The 22258-nt window shown below is 39.7% G+C and overlaps 1 protein-coding gene across 1 annotated transcript in view; it reads left to right on the top strand.

Moving 5' to 3' along the window:
- Positions 1 to 2192: 2192 nt before the first annotated feature.
- CCL20 (C-C motif chemokine ligand 20) overlaps positions 2193 to 22258 on the top strand; it is a gene marked incomplete at its 3' end in the record, with an annotated part of 32734 nt that continues 12668 nt past the window's right edge. Inside the window, exons 1-3 of the mRNA XM_082630401.1 lie at positions 2193 to 2282; positions 3452 to 3563; positions 4543 to 4620. Of these exons, the coding sequence (XP_082486527.1) occupies positions 2204 to 2282; positions 3452 to 3563; positions 4543 to 4620 (269 nt within the window). The 5' untranslated portion in view covers positions 2193 to 2203. The remainder of the gene's footprint in view (positions 2283 to 3451; positions 3564 to 4542; positions 4621 to 22258) is intronic.

The following is a 22258-nucleotide window of genomic DNA, read 5'->3' as shown; positions in this document are numbered from 1 at the left end:
GACTTCCCTTTGTGGAAATGTTTTTAGTTACCAATTTGATATCTTTACTTGTTACGTATCCAAACTTTCTATGTCTACTTGAGTCAGGTTCATAATTTGTGTCTTTCTAGTAATTTGTCCCTTTCATCTATTTTATCTAATGTATTGGCATACAGTTGTTCATCATATTCCCTTTTAGTCCTTTTTATTTCTTAAAGTTGGTAGTGATGCTCCTTCTTTCATTCCTGAGTTTAACAACTTGTCTTCTCTTCACTCCACCCCTCCCTTTTCTTTTCTTGGTTAGCCTAGTTAAAGCTTGTTAATTTTGTTGATCTTTTCAAAGAACCAAATTTTGGTTACTTTGATTTCCTCTATTTTTGGCTATTCTCTATTTCATGTATCCCTGCTATAAGTTTCTCTCTGAGCAGCTGCATCATATAAGTTTTTGTATGTTGTGTTTTCATTTTCGTTCATCTCAAAGTATTTTCTACTTTCTTTATGACTTCTTTGACACATTGGTTATTTAGCCATGTAATGTTTAATATCCACATATTTGTGAATTTCTCAAATTTTCTTTGGTTACTGAATTCTAATTACATTGTGGTTTGAAATCATATTTTGTATGATTTCAATCCTTTGAAATTTATTAAGACTTGTTTTATGGCCTAGCATATGATTTATCTGGAAGAATGTTCCATATGAATTTTGGAAGAATGCCTCTTCTATTGTTGTTGGGTAGAGTGTTTTATTGATGTCTGTTAGGCTTAGTTGGTTTATAGTGTTGTTTGAATCTTCTGTTTTCTTGTGCATCTTCTGTCTAGTTTTTCTATTCATTATTGAAAATATGGTATTGAAATGTCTACCTTTATTTTTGAATTGTTTATTCGTCCCTTCAATTCTGTCAGTTTTTGCTTTACGTATTTTGAGGTGCTGTTGTTAGATGTATATATGGTCATGATTTTTATATCCTTCTGACAGATTGATCCTTTATCATTATGGAACTCCCTCTTTATCTCTAGTAACTTTCTTTTCTTTTAAAATTTATTTTTTTAGACATAGGCATAGCAACTCCAGTTCTCTTTTTTTTATTCTTTGCATGGCATATCTTTTTTGATCTTTTACTTTCAATCTATTTGTTTATAGTGGACAGTTCTTTTTTTATGATTTTGATATCTTTAAACTTTATTTTTTAAATGATCATATAATACAATTCACTTTTTTCTTTTGATGTACATTTCTATGAATTTTAACACATGTGTAGTGATGTGTAACCATTCCCATAATAGGATAGAAAATAACTTCATCATCCCCCCAAAACTCCCTTGTGGTGTTTCTTTATAGTCATACCCTTCCTGCAAACCCAGTCCCTAGCATACAATGATATTCTTCCTACATTTTTCCTCTTTTTTTTTTCTTCTGAGGCTTTGTATTGAGTTATGTAACCACATTAGCATGAAGTGTTATGGGCAGATGAGGGTCATTTTCTGGGCTACAATGTTGATTAGAATCATGTAAAATGTAGAAGATTTAGAAGAGTGAGTTTGAAACTAAGATAAGGCTGAAACTTGAGCCTCACTTAAGAGTTGGTATTTTCCACTAAAACTGGGGACACTACTAAGCATTGCTATATTACCTGCTCTGCATAATAGCCCAGAAATTCAAGGTCTTTGGTGACAGCTGAGCAGCAACGACGAAATTGTAAATGCCTGAGTACGCCTGGTGTTCTGCCTCATCCTCTCCCTCCCCTATTGGCTCTGGAAAGCAATCAGAGTGTAACAATAGGAGTTCTGGAATGTTCCTGAGTGGGGCTTGTCTTTGTATCACTGTTAATCCTTGTCCTCTCTTTTCAGAGATAAGGGATTAAGTTAAAACAGGACAGACATCTTTTCTGGGACGCAGGGCTGAGCTGCTTTTCTTTCTTTGCAAATTCAAAGGATTTTACAGGATTTTCCCCTTCTTAACCCTCCCTCCCCCTCCATCCTGACCTTCACACCTTCCCAACATTAGGGAAAGGCAGGAAGTTTTCCCTGTGGTTTCTTCTTTGTGACGACATGACAGGGCAGGTTAATCAATGGGGAAAACCCCATGTGAGAACACGCCTTCTATGTGCATTCCAATATTTGCTATAAGTAGGGCCATCCCAGGCCCAGGCTGCTATCAAGCATAACAGGTCTCCCAGGGCACTAGGTACCCAGCACTGAGACATCTATTCTTTGAGCTGAAGATGATGTGCAATAGCAAGAGTTTGCTCCCGGCTGCTTTGATGTCACTGCTGCTACTCCACCTCTGCAGCAAGTCAGAAGGTAAGTGACACTCTTTCTGCTAGCACAGGAGGAAGAACTATTTTCATTTTTCTCTAAGCCTTGAGCTCATCTAGGGGTCCCCAAGGGATGGAAGCCTGTTAGAAAATCTTCAGAAGGAAGTGATGGGGGTTGTCATCTCATTGTGAGTGGAAGAGGGAAAGGTTACTGCTGCCTATCAGGAGTTTTTCTCTGCTGTCAATCCCAGCAAATATGGGGGGTGGTAGTGGTGGGCTCTTAGAGACCCTCGAACTCCAGAACAACCCAAAGTGCTATTCTGGGAGAGATGTAAATTGTGTAACATTACCAGTGAATGGGGCCATTTTGAAATGTAGAAAATTCTCCCATTTCCCTAGCTTTCTCATTTCCCAACTGAATAGTTTTAGCAGAGTTCAAAACTCATCCTTTAGGGGTGATTATGGCACCTGACTTCATCCTTGAAAGGCCCTGGGGACATCACTTGCCAACTTTGGGATTATATTTATCCCTTACAGCAGGTCAAGGATACAGTAGGTTGTAATTGAACTCAGGGGAGTGTCTAAGAATTGCTTTATTACTGTAAGAGGACATCACTTTTAGCAACAGGTGCATTCCTGAAAATACATGTGTTGAACTTTTATGAACAAAATAAAAAAATCCCATTAACAAATATTACAATTTCAAAGTGTTTTAATTGTAGCTCTTAATAGCAGCTCCTATAAATCACATTTTCCTTTGTAACTTCTTGTCCTTCCCCTCCTCTCAATATTCAGTAGCCAGATAATAGATTAAAACCTGCCAATTTACTATCCTTTTCTGAATTTAGAAGGTTATTTATAAGGGTTTCTTCAAGTGGAAGGTACTCATATTCTTGAGTGATTATAGTGAATGAAATAAAACACTGTCAGTTTGTGTTTCTTACTAAAGATATTCCTTTTATGAGACTGATGTCTCATGTGCTTCTAAATTGTATTATTGAACCAAAATTTCCCAGTACACAAACTATTTTTTTTTAAGAGAACTGGAAACTATGTTAAAATGGGTCTCAAAAATATTGGAGGTGTTCCTCTAAATAGTTTATTTACCATATCAGTCAGATTCTAGGTTTTCCACAACTTCAAGTAGTTCCACAATACCGATCACAGAATAAGTTCATTCATGTGGACTCAATATCTTTCATTTCTTTTTAGCAGCAAGCAACTTTGACTGCTGCCTCAAATATACAGAAAAAATCCTTCATCCCAAATTTATCGTGGGCTTCACACAGCAGCTGGCCAACGAAGCTTGTGACATCAATGCAGTCATGTAAGTTATTAAGAGATTCTAATTCATTTGTATTAGGAGTACATGAGAATTTCAAGTAGAAAAAGCTTTGCCTTTTTGGAGTTTCATTCAGAAATAACTCATGTGGCAAAAAGCTAGCTGTGTTTTAGTAGTACATTTATTCTTCAAAATTCACTTTAAATGGAACTGGAATAAGGCAAAAAGTTAAAAAAATGAACATAGTTGAGGGCAAAATCACTTCTGAAGATAAACTTATAAGCTACTAAGATGCTATCTCAGGAAAATATGAAAAACCTAAACTTTGAAATGAGCATCTTCTACCAGAAAGTGGTTGGGCTGTAAGCTAAAGCTCAGAGTAGTTACACTCTCTCATATAATATTCTTTTTTTTTTTTTTCTTTTTTTACGCGGTACGCGGACCTCTCACTGTTGTGGCCTCTCCAGTTGTGGAGCACAGGCTCCGGGCGCACTGGCTCAGTGGCCATGTCTCACGGGCCCAGCCGCTCCATGGCATGTGGGATCTTCCCGGACCCCACGGTCCGGGAATGATACGGGGCATGAACCCGTGTCCCCTGCATCAGCAGGTGGACTCTCAACCACTGTGCCACCAGGGAAGCCCCTCATATAATATTCTTGATTTATATAGGGTATTACATTTTGGAATGATATAAGTTATTGATCAGATGTATACATATTTCATGTAGCCACCAACAACAAAATTAAATAATTCTGGGACTTTATCTTCCTGTTACTGCACAACCTCTTGTTAGATTGCAGAGAAAGTCAGGGAGAATCACTTTCATTTCTTGCATCAAACTTTATAAGAAGAAATTTTTTGTGTGTGCATTTTGTTTCACCTCTGAAACAAATAAAATGTATAAGGCATAGAGCCACCAATTGGAATATGAAATTTCCATTGTATGTCCTGTGGAAAAAAAGAAAAATACATTTAAACCATAAATGAAATTGAAACATAAATCAAATTCTCTAACTTTTTTCAGCTTATACACAAAGAGAAAATTAGCTGTGTGTGCAGATCCAAAGAAGTATTGGGTGAAACAAGCAGTGCATATCCTCAGGTATGGAACATTTACAATCCACCAGCCTCTCTCCACATGTTTGGGAAAGAGTGGTGTTCAAAGTGGTGCATCACAGGCTTGCCGGGATGCTTTAGCCTAAGCACTATGGCATTTTTAAAGGGTAGTTTGAATCGGACCATGAAAACAAAAAATTCATTTTTTCAACCACTTACAGATCATTTTAATTTTTTTAAAAATAAATTTATTTATTTATTTATTTGTGGCTGAGTTAGGTCTTTGCCACTGCGCGCAGGCTTTCTCTAGTTGTGGTGAGCTGGGGCTACTCTTCGTTGTGGTGTACGGGTTTCTTGTTGTGGTGGCTTCTGTTGTTGTGGAGCACGGGCTCTAGTGTGCAGGCTCAGTAGTTGCGGCACACGGGCTTAGTTGCTCCGCGGCATGTGGGATCTTCCCGGACCAGGGCTCGAACCCGTGTCCCTTGCATTGGTAGGTGGATTCTTAACCACTGCACCACCAGGGAAGCCCCATTTTTATTTTAATTGTTTTAATTTAAAGATTTTTCACACGTTGTATTAGATTCCTCTATGCATTTGATTCTTGTTGCAAAGATGCCTCCTATTTATATAATTTACAGGCTACATGACATTCGTTTGTTAAAAGCTAAAAAATAAACAGTTAAAAAGAGATCCATGGCTCTGATTTACACTGATGATAATGGAGTGACATTCTATCAATGGACAGAATCATCTCACACCAGGGTGCCAGACACTGAATATGAAGACACAACCTTAGTGTTCATATCCTGTTTCTGTTTTAGCTAGTGGGGTTATGCTGGGCAGGGTCCATGCTCTCTGAACCCTGATTTCCTCATATGGCCTCTGAGCTGCTTGGTATCCTGAGATGAGATTGGGGTGTCTGAGGCAATCTGTAGGCACCAAAGACATTCCCACCCACCAGGCACCCCATCTTTGCTTATTTTTTTCTCCTTTTTCTCTTTATAGTCAAAGAGTCAAGAAGATATAAAAATGGATACTCCCTGGAATGGAACACAGCCCAAGAATAAAAGGAACCTAGCTGAGTTGGCAGTTTCACTTACACACTGTTGCATGTTCAGAGCTTATCTGATTTGTGTTTCATTGGACTTGTCCAATTAATGAAGTTGATTCATATTGCATCACAGTTTGCTTTATTAAGCATCACATTATACTCTATTTTATGTTATGTTATTTATATATGTGGTTTTATTTGTGTTTTGCTATTTAATACTAGTTTTCCATAAGCTATTTGGTTTAGTATGAGGTATAAAGTTATGCTTGGAGGAATAAGATATATGGCCTTTCTTGCAAGCAGAAGGCTATTAAAATAATTTAACATTCTTCTGTTTATATAGTTCTGTTTCCTAAATTGTTGTAATTACCTTGTTAAAGAGAAAAATGATAAGAAGAATAAATATTGAAAATAAAAGAACCAAAACTTGTTTGTGGATTGAGTTAAATAAAATTCATTAAGAGGTGTATTAAGAATAGATAAGAGTTTAGTAAATATGAAAATGTTGTGAAAATTGTATTCCCCATTTACTTCTTCCTGGTTTTTCCCTTTATCTCTATCCCTTGTGGTCCTAGACTTCATTCTGTATGAATTATAATGGAAAGGTTTTTTTGAATTAAAAAAAATTCAAAGTCATTTAAACCAAAAATTAGAAAGATTCTATCTGTGACATAGGTCAATATTTCTTGATATAAAACTTTTCAAAATAAAAAAAGTATGCCCATCTATTTTGTGACTGCAAGGACATAACAACTATTTAGAAAATTCCTTGAGCAATCACTTAGTCCGTCATTCTGTCACCAGCCATGGTCCTAGGAATGGGCATCTCAGCAGAGGAACATTTCTCTACTTTATAAGTCCTCCTGAGTCATCTTTAAGCACTTTCCAAAAAGAAAATGATTATGCAGAGGGTTTATTTTTTAAAATTTATTTATTGTATTTTTGGCTGCGTTGGGTCTTCATTGCTGCACATGGGCTATCTCTAGTTGTGGTGAGTGGTGGCTACTCTTTGTTGCGGTGCATAGGCTTCTCATTGCAGTGGCTTCTCTTGTTGCAGAGCACGGGCTCTAGGCACTCAGCTTCAGTAGTTGTGGCACGTGGGCTCGGTAGCTGCGGCTCGCGGGCTCTAGAGCGCAGGCTCAGTAGTTGTGGTGCACAGGCTTAGTTGCTCCGCAGCATGTGGGATCTTCCCAGACCAGGGCTACATCCCATGTCCCCTGCATTGGCAGGTGGATTCTTAACCACTGCACCACCAGGGAAGTCCTATGCAGAGGGTTTTTAGAAACCGATTGCCTCAGTAACCAGAAGAGAGACAACAAATGTGTGAAACCTAGCAAGAACCCAGAAATAAGATGAAAAGACCCTGTACCAGGGTAGTTCTTATCACAGTAGTCATGCACTTAAGTTCACAGAGTGCCCGACACAGCACTCTGGACAGTCTGCTTCAGATTCCAAAGGCCACGAAGGATTAGTGGAGGCAGGCACACTGATGATAGGATTTAAAATCCAGACACGCACATCCATAACGCAGGCAATGGTGGGTCATTTGGTGTAGAGCCAAATGCTCAGTAGGCTCTGAAGGCATCTCTGTGCTCATAAATAACAACACTGAGTCATCAGGGAAAGTATGCTCAATATCCTGTTGGACTATTCATTAAACATGAGTTAGCACCTATTATGAGCCAGGCACCGAGCCAAGTGAAGCTGGAGATGCCAAGAACTTAAGCTAGCACTTAGTGCTCACTCCCAGGTAATTAGTGCTGAGCAGTGTGGGAAGAGAGAGGGGATGACTAGAAAATCAGCTATGACAACACAGGGCGGTAAGCACTTGGATAAAGGAAGGCATGGGACAGGGCATTAGTAGTGAGGGTTTCCAGAAGAAAAGAATATTCAGTTGAACCTTATTAAATAGCCAATATTCAATGCTCTTGAACTATGAAGATGGCAATTGTGTATGGTTCAGTCCCTGTTTGAGTCGAGGTATGAAGGGCCAGTAGGAGACACCCAACCGGAAAAGGAGCAGCAGGGGGTGTTTGGAAATATCTGGGGGCATATTTTAGTCGTCACAATGTCTAAAGGTGGGAGACTAAGGTATTCAGTGGGCAGGAGACAAGGATGCTAAACCCACTGGAATGCACAAGATAGCCTGGCACAATGGAGAATTTTCTTATCCAGATATCAATTATGCCACCAGTTGGGTAACACTGGATGAAGCGGGACATATGCGAGGAGTGGGTGTAGGATGGAGCAGCTGCAGGTTAAGTAAAACGGTTACCTCAGCTAAGCATGGTGGTTTGAACTTGAACACAGAAACACAGGGGAACCATGGAAGAAGTCAAAGCAGGAGGAAAGGGAGGTGGGATGGAAGATGGATGCAGAGATACAGAGAGAGCTGCAATGAGTAAGGTGAGAAACGGTGGGACCTCAGTTAAGGCCATGGCAAAAAGAAAGGTAGCAGAGGGTTTCCCTGGTGGCGCAGTGGTTGGGAGTCCGACTGCCAATGCAGGGGATGCGGGTTCATGCCCCGGTCCGGGAAGATCCCACATGCTGTCCGTGGCTGGGCCCGTGAGCCATGGCCGCTGAGCCTGCACGTCTGGAGCCTGTGCTCCACAACGGGAGAGGCCACAACAGTGAGAGGCCTGCGTACCGCAAAAAAAAAAAAGAAAAAGTAGCAGAGATGGGCTTGGAATTCTTGAGACTCATTCTAGATAACCCTCCCTCTGCCACCCCTCCCCACCACCAGTCACCCTTTCCTGGAGCAGCACAGCCAGAGAGGACCACTGTCAAGGGCAGTGGCCCATTTGGCTAACTGCTGCTGGGAGGCCTCACCAGGTGAGCTTTGCTGAGTCAGGAAAGTAGCACATTTTGTTAGTGCTCTGAATGTGTGTGAATCGTCTGGGACTAGGAGTCCTAATACCTATTAGCTGAGTTTCTGGAGCCAATTTATTAATCACAGCAAGAACATTCCACTGTCAAGTGCATGGGTAAAAGCACATGGGCAAATCAGTGCGTTACCCCCATGAGTTCAAATTGGAATCACAAAGCCAGATTGTTAAGCCTGGGATCAGAGTGCAGCACAGAGTCTCAGCCATACAATTGAAAGTTTAATTCATTAGTCTCACTGCATTAACCATGTTCAAGGATTAGAGAAGTTGCTCCCAATTCACAGCTCTTCTTTTTCTTTTTTTCATTTTGGAAAATGTATTTTCTACTTAATTTTTAAATTAAGGTATAATTTACATACAGTAAAATGCACAAGTCTAAGTGTACAGCTTAGCTGAATTTTTGCATATGTACATGCTTGTGCGACGACTCTGGGCCATTTAAGATATTAAATATTTTCATCACCTGGATGGCTCCCTCATGCCCCCGTACATCCATCCAGCCCCAGAGTAACAGCTTCAACCAACCAGTGGCCATCTGGTTACATCTATTCTGCCCACCTTCTCCCCACTTTTATACCCTGACTTACTTTGAAGCAATTCCCCAATATCAAATTATTATATATGAATATAAATATATATTTACACATACATACACATATTTATATGTATTTTTTTAACAGTGACTTTTAAAAAGACACAAACGATCTCATTATCACAGATTTAAAGATCAACATTAATTCCCCAATATCACCAAATATTCAGTCAATGTTCTAATTTCCCTGTTTCAAAAAGGGTTGTATGTATGTATGTATGTATGTATGTATGTATGTATGTATGTATTTATTGCAGTTGATATGTTTGAATGAAGCTCCACCTAAGGTCCACACACTGCATTTGTGTGATTTGTTTCTTTTTAAGTTTAATCTATGTTTCTTATCACTACCATCCTTCTCTTTTTCCTTTGTGATTTATGTTTTGGAGAAACCAGGAAATTTTTTCTGAGTTCCCACCTTCTGGGTTTTGGTGGTTGCATTCCTAAGGTGTCACTTAGTTTGTTCCCTGACTCCTAGTTGTAAATAGAGGCTGGGTTGGGGAATGGGACCAGACCACTTTATAAGTGGCATTGTGCTGCATGGTTATAAAGTTGCCTAAACTGAGGTTAGCCAGAGGAGTGAAAGAGGAGGTGGTGAACCTGGGCCAAATTCTTCAAGGCAAGTAAAGAACTGATCAAGACCTTTGACTGACAGCCAGAAAGAGGAGAAGTAGATGGTCTAATGACACATGTGTACCTCAAAGAATGGGGAGGTATGTAGAAATGAAGAAGTGCCATCATGGAAGCACAAGAATGTTGGTTTCTACCTGCTACTGGCTCTGTGAGCATCTTCAGAAAACCATAAGGGGAGTGCTGTTGCCATAGACTCAAGTTTCAACCAAGACAAGGAGATAGGGGAGCAAAAGCTGGAAGGACAGGAAAGAATTGTTAGGAAAGGCCAGAGCTGGACATCATGGAGATGGGTTGGAGGTATACACCAGTATTCAGATGAAAGCATGAGAAGTATGAGAAAGGACAGATGCATGCAAGTGTTTGGGTTTGGGTAGTAATCACATCATTAATAAAACCTAGACTAGTAAGCAGCAAGTGATATGTTAATATCACTTGCTAAGATCATTAATGTATTATCTCATTTAAGTATGAAGTAGGTACTATTTTTATGCCCATTTTGGGGACAGAGAAACTGAGGGTCAAGGAAGCTAAGGAATTTACCTAAGGTCACACAGTCTTTAGAGATATGATGGAATTAGTTGGTATCAAGTTTCTGACCAGGCGACTGGTGTAAAGGTGTTTCTGTGACAATAAGGCAGCCCTGTGGTGTCTAATGTTCCTTGACGTTGGTTCTCTTGTTGGTTCTTTGTCATCTTTATGATCATCTGTATGCTCTGCTATTTTAGATGGTATCAAAGTGTTAGAACATAGAACATTTTAGACTTTCTTACATTGGTATCAAAAAGACTTAAAAAGTTTGCCTTGTCAAGGAGTAAGCTCCAGTTGTGATGTGGTTACCTTCTTCCCCAGCAGTGCTATGCATGTATCACAGGTTTTTCTTTCTGGTTAAATCATGGTTTCTTGAGTGAAAGCTATGTTCTCTACCCATTCATTCCTTCAGTCAACGGCTATTTACTGAGCACCTACTATGAGCCAGGCATTGTTCCGGTCACTGAGAATGAGCAGGAAGAAGTCCTTGCTTTCATGTGATTTATGGAAGAAGAGACAGGAAATAAACATATAACCAAATAAATGTATAATATGAAAGAAGAATAAAGACACTTGGGGATGGGGATGGGGATGTAGAACTTCTCCATATCTGTGAAGAAGCTGTCACAATTTACTTTTTTTCTCTCAGAAGCAATGTCCATGTCTTCCCCTTGGCTGAGCAAAGAATCTAGATAAGGTAAGAAAGACAAACGTGATTAAACCTACCCAAGAGTATAGTCTTAATTTTCTGCGATGAAATAAGGTCCATGGAGGACTGTTGTACTAGGCCTTGGCTTACTCTGACTTTTTCTGACTGTAAGGATAGGTCATAAATTCGAATTACTCAGACTGTAAACTATTCCACATTGTATTAACTTTTCCACCAAGTGTCAAGATTCCAACTGGGGACTAATGTAAGGTACTTAACTATGGCCTCAATTTGGTGATTGAATTAGCACAAAGCACAATTTATATCCACAGACTTTGGTGATTTTGCAAATTTGTTTTCTTTCTATGGTTCTGACTTAACTGGAACCGATAAACAAGGCTGATGAATAAATCCGGTACAATAATGTAGTTATAGAAAACGCTGCCCATGCTCTAGCATGGTACAACACGTTCTCCATTCCTCTAATTACTAGAATCCAGGCATTTTTTAAAAATAAATTTATTTATTTTGTTTATTTACTTATTTTTGGCTGTGTTGGGTCTTCGCTGCAGCACACGGGCTTTCTCTAGCTGTGGCATGTGTGGGGGTCTACCCTTCATTGTGGTGTGTGGGCTTCTCATCGTGGTGCTTCTCTTGTTGTGGAGCACAGCCTCTAGGCACGTGGGCTTCAGTAGTTGTGGCACCTGGGCTCAGTAGTTGTGGCTCACGGGCTCTAGAGCACAGGCTCAGTAGTTGTGGTGCACAGGCTTAGTTGCTCCATGGCATGTGGGCTCTTCCCAGACCAGGGCTCGAACCTGTGTCCCCTGCATTGGCAGGCGGATTCTTAACCACTGAGCCACCAGGGAAGCCCAGAATCCAGGCATTTTTAACAGTCAGTGGTCACACGTTTGAAAGGCTTAACATGGAAAACTTTTTTCTTGTTTCTTGTTCTTGCTGTCCTCCTTTTTCACTTGAATATCAGTTATCTTAACAGGAACATATTGTTTTTTTTTAACATGTTTATTGGAGTATAATTGCTTTACAACGGTGTGTTAGTTTCTGCTTTATAACAAAGTAAATAAGTTATACATACATATATATCCCCATATTTCCTCCCTCTTGCGTCTCCCTCCCACCCTCCCTATCCCACCCCTCTAGGTGGTCACAAAGCACCGAGCTGATCTCCCTGTGCTATGCGGCTGCTTCCTATTAGCTATCTATTTTACATTTGTTAGTATATATAAGTCCATGCCACTCTCTCACATCATCCCAGCTTACACTTCTCCCTCCCTGTGTTCTCAAGTCCATTCTCTACGTCTATGTCTTTACTCCTGTCCTGCCCCTAGGTTCTTCAGAAACATTTTTTTTTTTTAGATTCCATATATATGTGTTAGCATACAGTATTTATTTTTCTCTTTCTGACTTACTTCACTCTGTATGACAGTCTCTAGGTCCATCCACCTCACTACGAATAACTCAATTTTGTTTCTTTTTATTGTTGAATAATATTCCATTGTATATATGTGCTACATCTTCTTTATCCATTCATCTGTCGATAGACACTTCGGTTGCTTCCACGTCCTGGTTATTGTAAACAGAGCTGCAATGAACATTGTGGTACATGACTCTTTTTGAAGTATGGTTTTCTCAGGGTATATGTCCAGTAGTGGGATTGCTGGGTCATATGGTAGTTCTATTTTTAGTTTTTTAAGGAACTTCCATACTGTTCTCCATAGTGGCTGTATCAATTAACCCACAGCCAACATAGTTGTCAATGGTGAAAAACTGAAACCATTTCCTCCAAGATCAGGAACAAGACAAGGTTGCCCACTCTCACCACTATTATTCAATATAGTTTTGGAAGTTTTAGCCACAGCAATCAGAGAAGAAAAAGGAATAAAAGGAATCCAAATTGGAAAAGAAGAAGTAAAACTGTTGCTATTTGCAGATGACATGATACTATACATAGAGAATCCTAAAGGCTCTACCAGAAAATTATTAGAGCTAATCAATGAATTTGGTAAAGTAGCAGGATACAAAATTAATACACAGAAATCTCTTGCAATCCTATACACTAATGAGGAATAATCTGAAAGAGAAATTAAGGAAACACTCCCATTTACCACTGCAACAAAAAGAATAAAATACCTAGGAATAAACTTACCTAAGGAGACAAAAGACCTGTATGCAGAAAACTATAAGACACTGATGAAACAAATTAAAGATGATACAAATAGATGGAGAGATATACCATGTTCTTGGATTGGAAGAATCAACATTGTGAAAATGACTCTACTACCCAAAGCAATCTACAGAGTCAATGCAATCCTTATCAAACTACCAATGGCATTTTTCACAGAACTAGAACAAAAAGTTCACAGTTTGTATGGAAACACAAAAGACCCTGAATAGCCAAAGCAATCTTGAGAAAGAAAAACGGAGCTAGGGGAATCAGGCTCCCTGACTTCAGACTATACTACAAAGCTACAGTCATCAAGACAGTATGGTACTGGCACAAAAACAGAAATATAGTTCAATGGAACAGGATAGAAAGCCCAGAGATAAACCCATGCACATATGGTCACCTTATTTTTGATAAAGGAGGCAAGAATATACAATGGAGAAAAGACAGCCTCTTCAATAAGTGGTGCTGAGAAAACTCAACAGCTACATGTAAAAGAATGAAATTAGAACACTCCCTAATACCATACACAAAAGTAAACACAAAATAGATTAAAGATCTAAATGTAAGGCCAGACACTATAAAACTCTTAGAGGAAAACATAGGCAGAACACTCAATGACATCAATCACAGCAAGATCCTTTTTGACTCACCTCCTAGAGAAATGGAAATAAAAACAAAAATAAACAAATGGGACCTAATGAAACTTAAAACCTTCTGCACAGCAAAGGAAACCATAAACCAGATGAAAAGACAACCCTCAGAATGGGAGAAAATATATGCAAGTGAAGCAACTGACAAAGGATTAATCTCCAAAATTTACAAGCAGCTCATGCAGCTCAACATCAAAAAACAGGAATATATTAAGTTTAAATTCACCTATATTCCAGGTGATGAAGAAAGTGTTGGATTTAGATTCATTCAGACTCAGGGCATAATGAGCTCAGTGTTTTAGAGGCCCAAATCTGGGGAAGAAAAGAACTTCTGGATTCCTAAGGGATGAAGTCTAGAGCCTGACCCAGGTAGATACAGGATCCAAGGTGAAGGGCTGTTATGGGCTGAACTGTGTCACCCACCCCCAAAACGCATATGTTGAAGTCTTGACCTCCATTGCCTCAGGTGTGACTGTATTTGGAAATAGGGTCTTTAAGGAGGTAATTAAGGTTAAAGAAGGTCATAGGGGTGGGCCTGAATCCAATATGAGTGGTGTCGTTATAGGAAGGGGACATTTGGACACAAATATGCACAGAGGAAAGATCACATAAACACACAGCAAGATGATGGTCATCTACAAGCCAAGGAAAGAGGCCTCAGAAGAAACCATCCTGCTGGCACCTTGATCTTGGATTTCCAGCCTCTAGGACTGTGAGAAAATTAACTTATGCTGTTCAAGCCTCCCAGCCTGTGGTATTTGTTCCAGCAGCCCTGACAGATGGATAGAGAGGCCAAAGAGAGCGAATGGAAGCTGATCCTGAGAACTTCGGGATTTATCACAGGTGTTGATAAATTCACTCAGCGTGGTTCATAAATAGGTTTTCATACAAGATCTTCAGTTCCTTAGGTGACGTCTTCTGTCACAGAAGTTTTCTCACATCTATCTCAGCCATGTTATTGGGATGGGACTACATTCATTGCGAGGAAAACTACTGGCAAAACTTAATAAATGAAAGTTCCCATCTGATTTGAACTACCTGGCAATGATTGATTCACCTCTCAAGGCAGAAGCTGACACACAGTTGTTCTGTGAAAAAGGTTATCATTGAGTCCCCCCAACTCTGCCCCAATAACAGGAGAGTCAGGAAGCTCCTTTTTCTTTGTCACAGACCCCAACCGCCTGCCCTTGGTTCAATACACGTTGGATAGAGGCTCCAAGTATATAGGTCAGGTGGCATCTGTCTCCTTTAGTAAATCGAGTCTTAGACAATTGCAGTGAATGCCTTGACCTTCCCTCACCCTGTTCGTGGCTCCCTGGATTCAGCACATCTGGTGCAGTTTCATCTGGCCTGGATTCCATTTGCTGCAGGGATTCCAATTCCTCAACTTCTACCCTCAGGGCTCCCCGCTGCCTCTTCCTGCCACCACCTCCCTGTCACTCAGCTCTGACTTTGTCTGGGCCTGACAGGCCCGCCACTCATCTCTGATCCTCTGTAAAAATTGGCTCACAACCTCTAAATGCAAAACCAGCCTGCAGATGAGTCAGCCCACGTGGAAATGTCAGCTAGAGTAAAGGGATGTTTTCCCTTTTACGACTATGGGGGTAAAAATATTATCTCCCCCCAAAAGTAAAAGAACCTCCGACAACAAAAAACCTAAATTGCACGTTTGAACCTACAATGGAGGAAGAGGCTGTCTTTTTTTTTTTTAAACCCATAAAAATCACTGTGTGGTAGAATTGCTATGGAGGTTAAGGGACCAACGTGGGTTCTGCCTGGGACTTGCCGAAGGCATCTGAGATCAAGAAACACAGGAGCTGAGCGGCGTGTGAGGATATGTTTCAGGTGGGGAGAAGGACATATGTGCACAAACACACACATGATTATGCTGCAGAAGTGGCTGGAGAGGAGAGTGGAAGAGACAGTAGTCACATGAAGACAATGAGAAATCAGCAAAGGGATTCCAACAAAGAGTGACAGGGTCAGACTGAGCTGACTCCTCTCTGAGGACAGCTGCCTCTCTTCTTGCTACTACTCCCATTTCCTTACATCTGCTTGGCTTCATCTTTAAATCCCACACAGTCCTCTAATTTCTTGATTCCTCCCTTTTCTTTCCATCTATCTTCAGGCTCCAATTATTTCCCCAGCCAGCCTAAACCCCATGTGCCACCGAAATAATTCCCCTGCCGACATCTTTGTCCTTTTGCTTCCTTGTGCCACATCCAAGATACAACACTGCATGTGGGGTTCAGTCCAGCCCTTCTTCTTCTTAATTTGCAGATGTCTAAGCCCTGGTGGCAGAGTTCCACAACCTATAGTCCGGTGCTATTGCAAATTCATGGTTTTCGAAATCAACTGGGCTTTCACTATGACTGTCAAAGCAAAAATAGCACTGCACAAAGTTAAATAAGTAAAGATGACTTTGTTCGAGGCTATTGCAATAGGGGAAAGAGGCCAGAACTAAAGTCTGGACCTAATTCCCCTGAAACAAAGGGCAGGAGGGTTTTTTAGAGCCAGGGTAGGCTACCATAGTCCATCTGTGTTTGCTAATTGGCTTTACCCACTACTCCCCTGACAAAAAGAAAAGTAAACTTTCTTGTATCTTCATTGCATAAAGCAGTTTTGTGACTTGGTGAAAGGTGCCCACTGGGGTTAGGCTTCCATCCTTCCCAGAGCCTGGGAGGTAGCGGCACTATTGTCTTTGATGATTACTTTTCACAGGGATGGTTCCCAGGTGCTTGAGAAAGACACTCCTGAGTGGTAAAACTGGCAAAAGACTTTAAAAAATGATTTAAATTTCAAAGGGCCAGAGAAAGAATTTATAATGACAAGTTTTCTATGATAGATGCTCTAAGGAAAGGGAGGTCAGGGACCTAGAGGGAGGAAGACACAGGTCTAAAGTTTAGTCAGACTGGCTGAGGTGGGGGAATGGTAAGGCCGTCTTAGCTCATGGCCAAGTGCTCCCTTTTAGGTGAACTCAGCAGCTTCTCCTTGGTGTGGACTCCAGGCTGGGGCTTGTTTTGCAGTTGCCACAGGGTGTTCGTTCTCACTGCCCTCCCCTTCTTTCTGCTGCTTTCCCCACCTAAGAGATTTTCCAGCCTCTAATCTCTTCCCATTGGAACACACCTTGCATATTATTGCCACATTCATCCTCAAGAATTGATTTTTACCATTATAATTTGGTTATACATTTCTCCTGGGTTCCCATTACCTATCAAGTCCCCAGCCTGGGATTCAGGGCCCTCCATGATCCAGTCCCTTCCTGCCTCTTGGGGTAACTTGTGTTCTACATACTGTGGGCACATTGACTTCCTTTCCATGGCTTAGGCAAACTCTGTCATGTTCTGTTTTCACATCTCTCTCTACAGCTTCATTTAGAATGCTGTCCTCATCCCCACCTAGATCAAGACCCTCTTCATGTGCTTCCTCCTTCATGGACCATTCCCAGATCAGTCCGGTCCCAGCTATGCCCTCATGCCTCTGAGCATCCGTAGCATGTTGTGTCTCTCCCAGTGGTGGAGTGTTCACCTTGTTCTCCCATGAATTGTACCTACCACATGTGCTTCATCTGTGCACGATGCTGGGCTCTCCTTTATGAAAAAAACATTACTTGGCTTCTACCCCTTTGAATTTTTTGCAATGCCTAACATAGGGCTTTGTACCTAGAAGGTGCTCTTTGGATAACTTGGAAAGGCTAAGATCTATATCAAACTCTGAGATCCTGCTAGCCTATTTATCAGAGGCAGAATATATATGAAGTTTTTAACCATGGACTTAGTTCTGAACAGACCCAGATGAATCTCATGTTTATTTATTTACTCATGTAAATTCTCTACCCTAAAGGTCAGATCAGACTCTTTCTATGATAGTTAACTATCATTTACCCACTTGGATTTACAGTTTTCAGAAAACAGTGTAGTGGATACCCAAAAGAGGGATGAGAAATTAAAAGGAATTTGGGTACAGCTGTAGTCTACCTCTGTCACCAATCCATCACCAATTGAAAGCAACACTCAGTGTCACTATCAGAGTCAGAACCTTGGAGTGTTTGGCTTTCATTCCCAATTATTTTTCAGGTTCTCAAAGGTGATGTTGGAAGAAATTTGCCCCTCCACCTTTGCTTTCCAATTTGGGTTCATTGTATACATATACATAATCACTGGGCTCTTTCAAAATTACAGATTTTTGTTATTTTTTTGTTACTTTATTTTGCTCTGTTTTCTTGTCTATCTTTAGTCAGCTCTCCAACTGTTTATGTTGAGTTGGATCCACAGAAGGGGTGAAGTTAACAAGCATCTTGAGGTAAGACCCCAGTGAAAATTAAAGCATGATTAAGTAGGGAAGTGAACATAAATTGGCATTTATTTGAAAAGAATCCTGAATGCTATGTTAAATACAGTGCTCTTTGCTCAGCCAACAACTGAGTAAAAGACAAATGTCAGGGCCTCTGGAGTCACTTTTTTTTCAATGTCATAATTTTTAAGCTGTGCCTCCTACTCTAAAACAGATCCCTGTTTTAAAACAATTATCTTTAAGATTGCTTCTAATCTTGTATCCAGCAATTCCATGATTCTGGGAGATACTACTTTGAGATCCTGTTCTGGCATATTACTATATAGAATGTGCTTTAAGCTGATAAAAATATTCTTAAAGAGTTTAGTAGTATATCACATACCATTAAAGTTTAATATACATTCTGTAAAGTAAAATGTGGATTTTTCAAGTCACAGTGTAACTTGGGCATTTCCTTTATTGCATAATTTTGGAAGAAGTTATTTCATTGTGAAGTGGCTTTTCTTAATAGAGAGTTTCTGCTAGGTTGGTAAATTCCTGCAGACAATAACGTAATCTGCAGGAGAGGAAGACTGGGAAATATCAAAATGTCAGCATTGAGATTCTTGCATCACATGGCAGATTGGGTTTCATGACCTCTACAAGCCTTTACACCTTAAAATCCTATGTGCCTGTCTGTGGACTTCCATGCTAGGCAGGTTGCATCATAATCACCTGGGGAGATTTAAAAAATATATCGTAGGCTCTACCTAGAGAGATTTTTATCCTGTAGGTTTGGGGTGGAGTCAGGAAATCTATTTTTTTCTCAAGTGTTCAATGTGGTTTGATGTTCCAGAGTTTGGAATCCCTGCCCAAGTATAACTTCTGGTTATTTCAAAATCTCTTATTTTTTAAGATATTATTTTAAGATATTTTAAAGATAGTTATATCTCAGATTCATGCAATTTTATCAGAGTTCAGTGTGGACAATGAAAACCACTCTAGGCATTTTGATCAAAAAAAGGTTTTAATACAGGAAATTAGGTCTTAGAAAATTATTGGAAAGGCTGATGGAATAGGTTCAAAGTTGGACCTCTGGGAATAATTCTAGAAACAAACAGAAATGACCTACCATGTGACTTATGCTAGGATCAAGAATATTGATTGAAATCACCAACTGCTAATGGTGGCCCTGTTGCCACCATTTCAACCACCTCTGGACTATCCAGAAACTGGAAAACAGCAGCCCATAGCTGCAATCCAGGGATTAGAAAGACTCATCAAGAGGCCCCAGTAACTCATTACCTCTTGAAGCTAGAGATGGACGTGGAGTGCTAACAGAGAAACAGTATTCGTGGCTTTGCTAGATAGCAAAAACCAGAAAGGAGGCATATAAAGATGACCCTGCCTTATTTCTACATTCCAAATCTTGAACAAATACATCCAGTAGGCAGATCACATCACATCTAGCACCGTAGCTGAACAGCAGTTTGCAAACTGTTGCTTTAACTTTTTACCCTCTCCAGTTAGAAGAAGGAAGATAGAGAGGGGGTTGAGTCAGCCATCTTCAGTCTCCATCACTCTGGGAGAAAAAAGGAGCCTTTGGTACAAGTAGAGCAAAGTCATTTGTCTGACTGTTGTGGGGAATATAAATAGGAGTCTGTCAGAAGGAATGCAGACTTAGGACTTGATTCTAAACTGCTGAAGGATGAATAACATGACCTGATCTTTTTGGAAAGCTCACGTTGGCTGCAGGGCATAGGATGGATTAGAGTCGACCAGGAGTCAAGGCCAAGTACACTTGTGTTACTCACTGTGATTAGAAGCATGGTTTTGTTCATATCTTCAAATAATATTATTTTACATGTATATTGGTTTGATACTGTTATTGTTATTTTCATTTTATTTTATTTTTTTTGGCTGTGCCACATGGCATGTGGGATCTTAGTTCCCCTACCACAGATCAAACCTGTGTCCCGTGCAGTGGAAGTTCAGAGTCTTAACCACTGGACCACCAGGGAAGCCCCCAATACTGTCATTTTTTAAATTATACTCTATTTTGAGTTTTAAAAGATTGTTTTATTCATTACTATTCATTCTTTTTGTTAAAATTTTTACTATAAAAATTTTCAAACATACAGAAAATTTGAAGGGCTAGTATGAGGAACACCATATACCTAACAATTATTTTCAAGACTTCTAAACATCTTGCCATGTTGTTCTCTTGTGTTTTCACTCTCTCTCTCTCTCTGAATTATTTTGATGAATTATTCAACGTAACTTGCAAACATGATGCTACTTCACCCTAAGAATTCAGCAAGCATCTCCTAAAACAATGAAATTCTCCTCTGTAGGTCAATATCACAGCTAATAAAATTAACAAACATTTTCTAATATGTCTAGTGTCTAACACACACATTATACGTTCCCAAATTGTGCTCCATATCTTTTTTTTTTTGGCTATTTTTTTCTTCCAAATTAATTTCTGACAAAGGTTTACACATTCCACTTCTTTTTTTATTGAAGTATCATTGATTTACAATGTTGTGCTAATCTCTGCTGTACAGCGAAGTGACCCAGTTATACACATATATATATATTCTTTTTCATATTCTTGTCCATTATGATTTATCACAGGATATTGAATGTAGTTCCCTGTGCTATACATTAGGACCTTGTTGTTTGTCCATTCTAAATGTAATAGTTTGCATCTACCAACCCCAAACTCCCAGTCCATCCCTCTCCTTCCTCCCTCCCCACTGGCAACCATAAGTCTGTTCTCTATGTCTGTGAATCTGTTTCTGTTTTATAGATAAGTTCATTTGCGCCATATTGTAGATTCCACATATAAGTGATATCATATGGCATTGGTCTTTCTCTGTCTGACTTACTTCACTTAGTATGATAATCTCTAGTTGCATCTGCTTCTTGATTGATTCCTCTTTTAGTAGAGAAACTGCACCAGACCTCCCCCACTTTTTTTTCATCATATTGACAGAATAATTGTTTTATCAAATTGTACATTCTGAATTTGATGATTGTTTCTTTTAATTTAACTTGTTCTCTGTCTTCTATATTTCCATTAGACTGGAAGTTAAGTCTATAAATTGGTTAGATTCAGGTAAAATTTTCTGACATAACTTCATAGCTGAGGTTTACATTATATGCTTCCCTTCACCAAGCACAAAATGCCAGTTTGTTTCACAATTAGTGACGCTAATTTGGTCACTTGGCTAAGATGATGACAGACATCTCTGGTATTTACCTTTGAAACCAGTAAACAATCTGTGGGGTAATACTTCAACATCATGCCAACATTACCACTATAATTTACCTAGTAGTTTTATATCCACTGAAGATCTTACATGAATCAATTATTTCTTTTGTGGTTGTAAATTTCTATTATTCTTTCTATATTATTAGCTGGAATTCTGCAGTAAAGAGCTTCCTTGCAGCATCTGGCATGATGTATAGTTCTTCCCCCATAGTTACTAATTTTCAGAGCAAGGATTTGGTATGTTAGACACTGCCAGTGATAGCAAGTGTCTCCATTTCTCTTTCTTTGAGTAGCAGTATGGATTTTTATTTATTCCATGTGTCACAATCACTTACCTTTTGTGGAGCCCATATTGTCCTAAAATGTGACACACGCCCACTCATCTGTGAGCATTCCTTGCTTTCTGTAACAACATGTCCCAGGCCTGTCTTGCTCTTTCTCTGCCTGAGACCTAGAGTCAGCTGTTTCTCCAAGAAACCCTACTCATGTTTGGGGGGCATGGATGGTGTATAGAAACAAAGGCCTGCATTCTGTTAAGGTACTGATTATAACTAGGGGCACTGCTTCTAACCCCTTCCAGGGAGGAAGAACTAGGAAATGTATGAATTTACATTGATATTTCCAATTAAAATGTAATATTACAGAGATTTTACTCAACCTCTTGGATTTTAGTTTTGATCTCTTATCTTTTCACAATATCTAGAATATGCACCATCAGAGCCCCAGCCCAGTGCTCTTTCTTTTTAATTTTTTAACACCTTTATTAGAGTATAATTTCTTTATGATGGTGTGTTAGTTTCTGCTGTATAACAAAATGAATCAGTTATATGCATATGTATATCCCCTCCCTCTTGCATCTCCCTCCCACCCTCCCTGTCCCACCCCTCTAGGTGGTCACAAAGCACAGAGCTGATCTCCCAGTGCTATGCATCTACTTCCCACTAGCTATCTATTTTACATTT

Source organism: Mesoplodon mirus (assembly GCF_964341445.2).
Source record: "Mesoplodon mirus genome assembly, chromosome: 8".
In the NCBI taxonomy this organism is placed as follows: domain Eukaryota; kingdom Metazoa; phylum Chordata; class Mammalia; order Artiodactyla; family Ziphiidae; genus Mesoplodon; species Mesoplodon mirus.
This window is presented reverse-complemented; position numbering and strand designations above follow the sequence as displayed.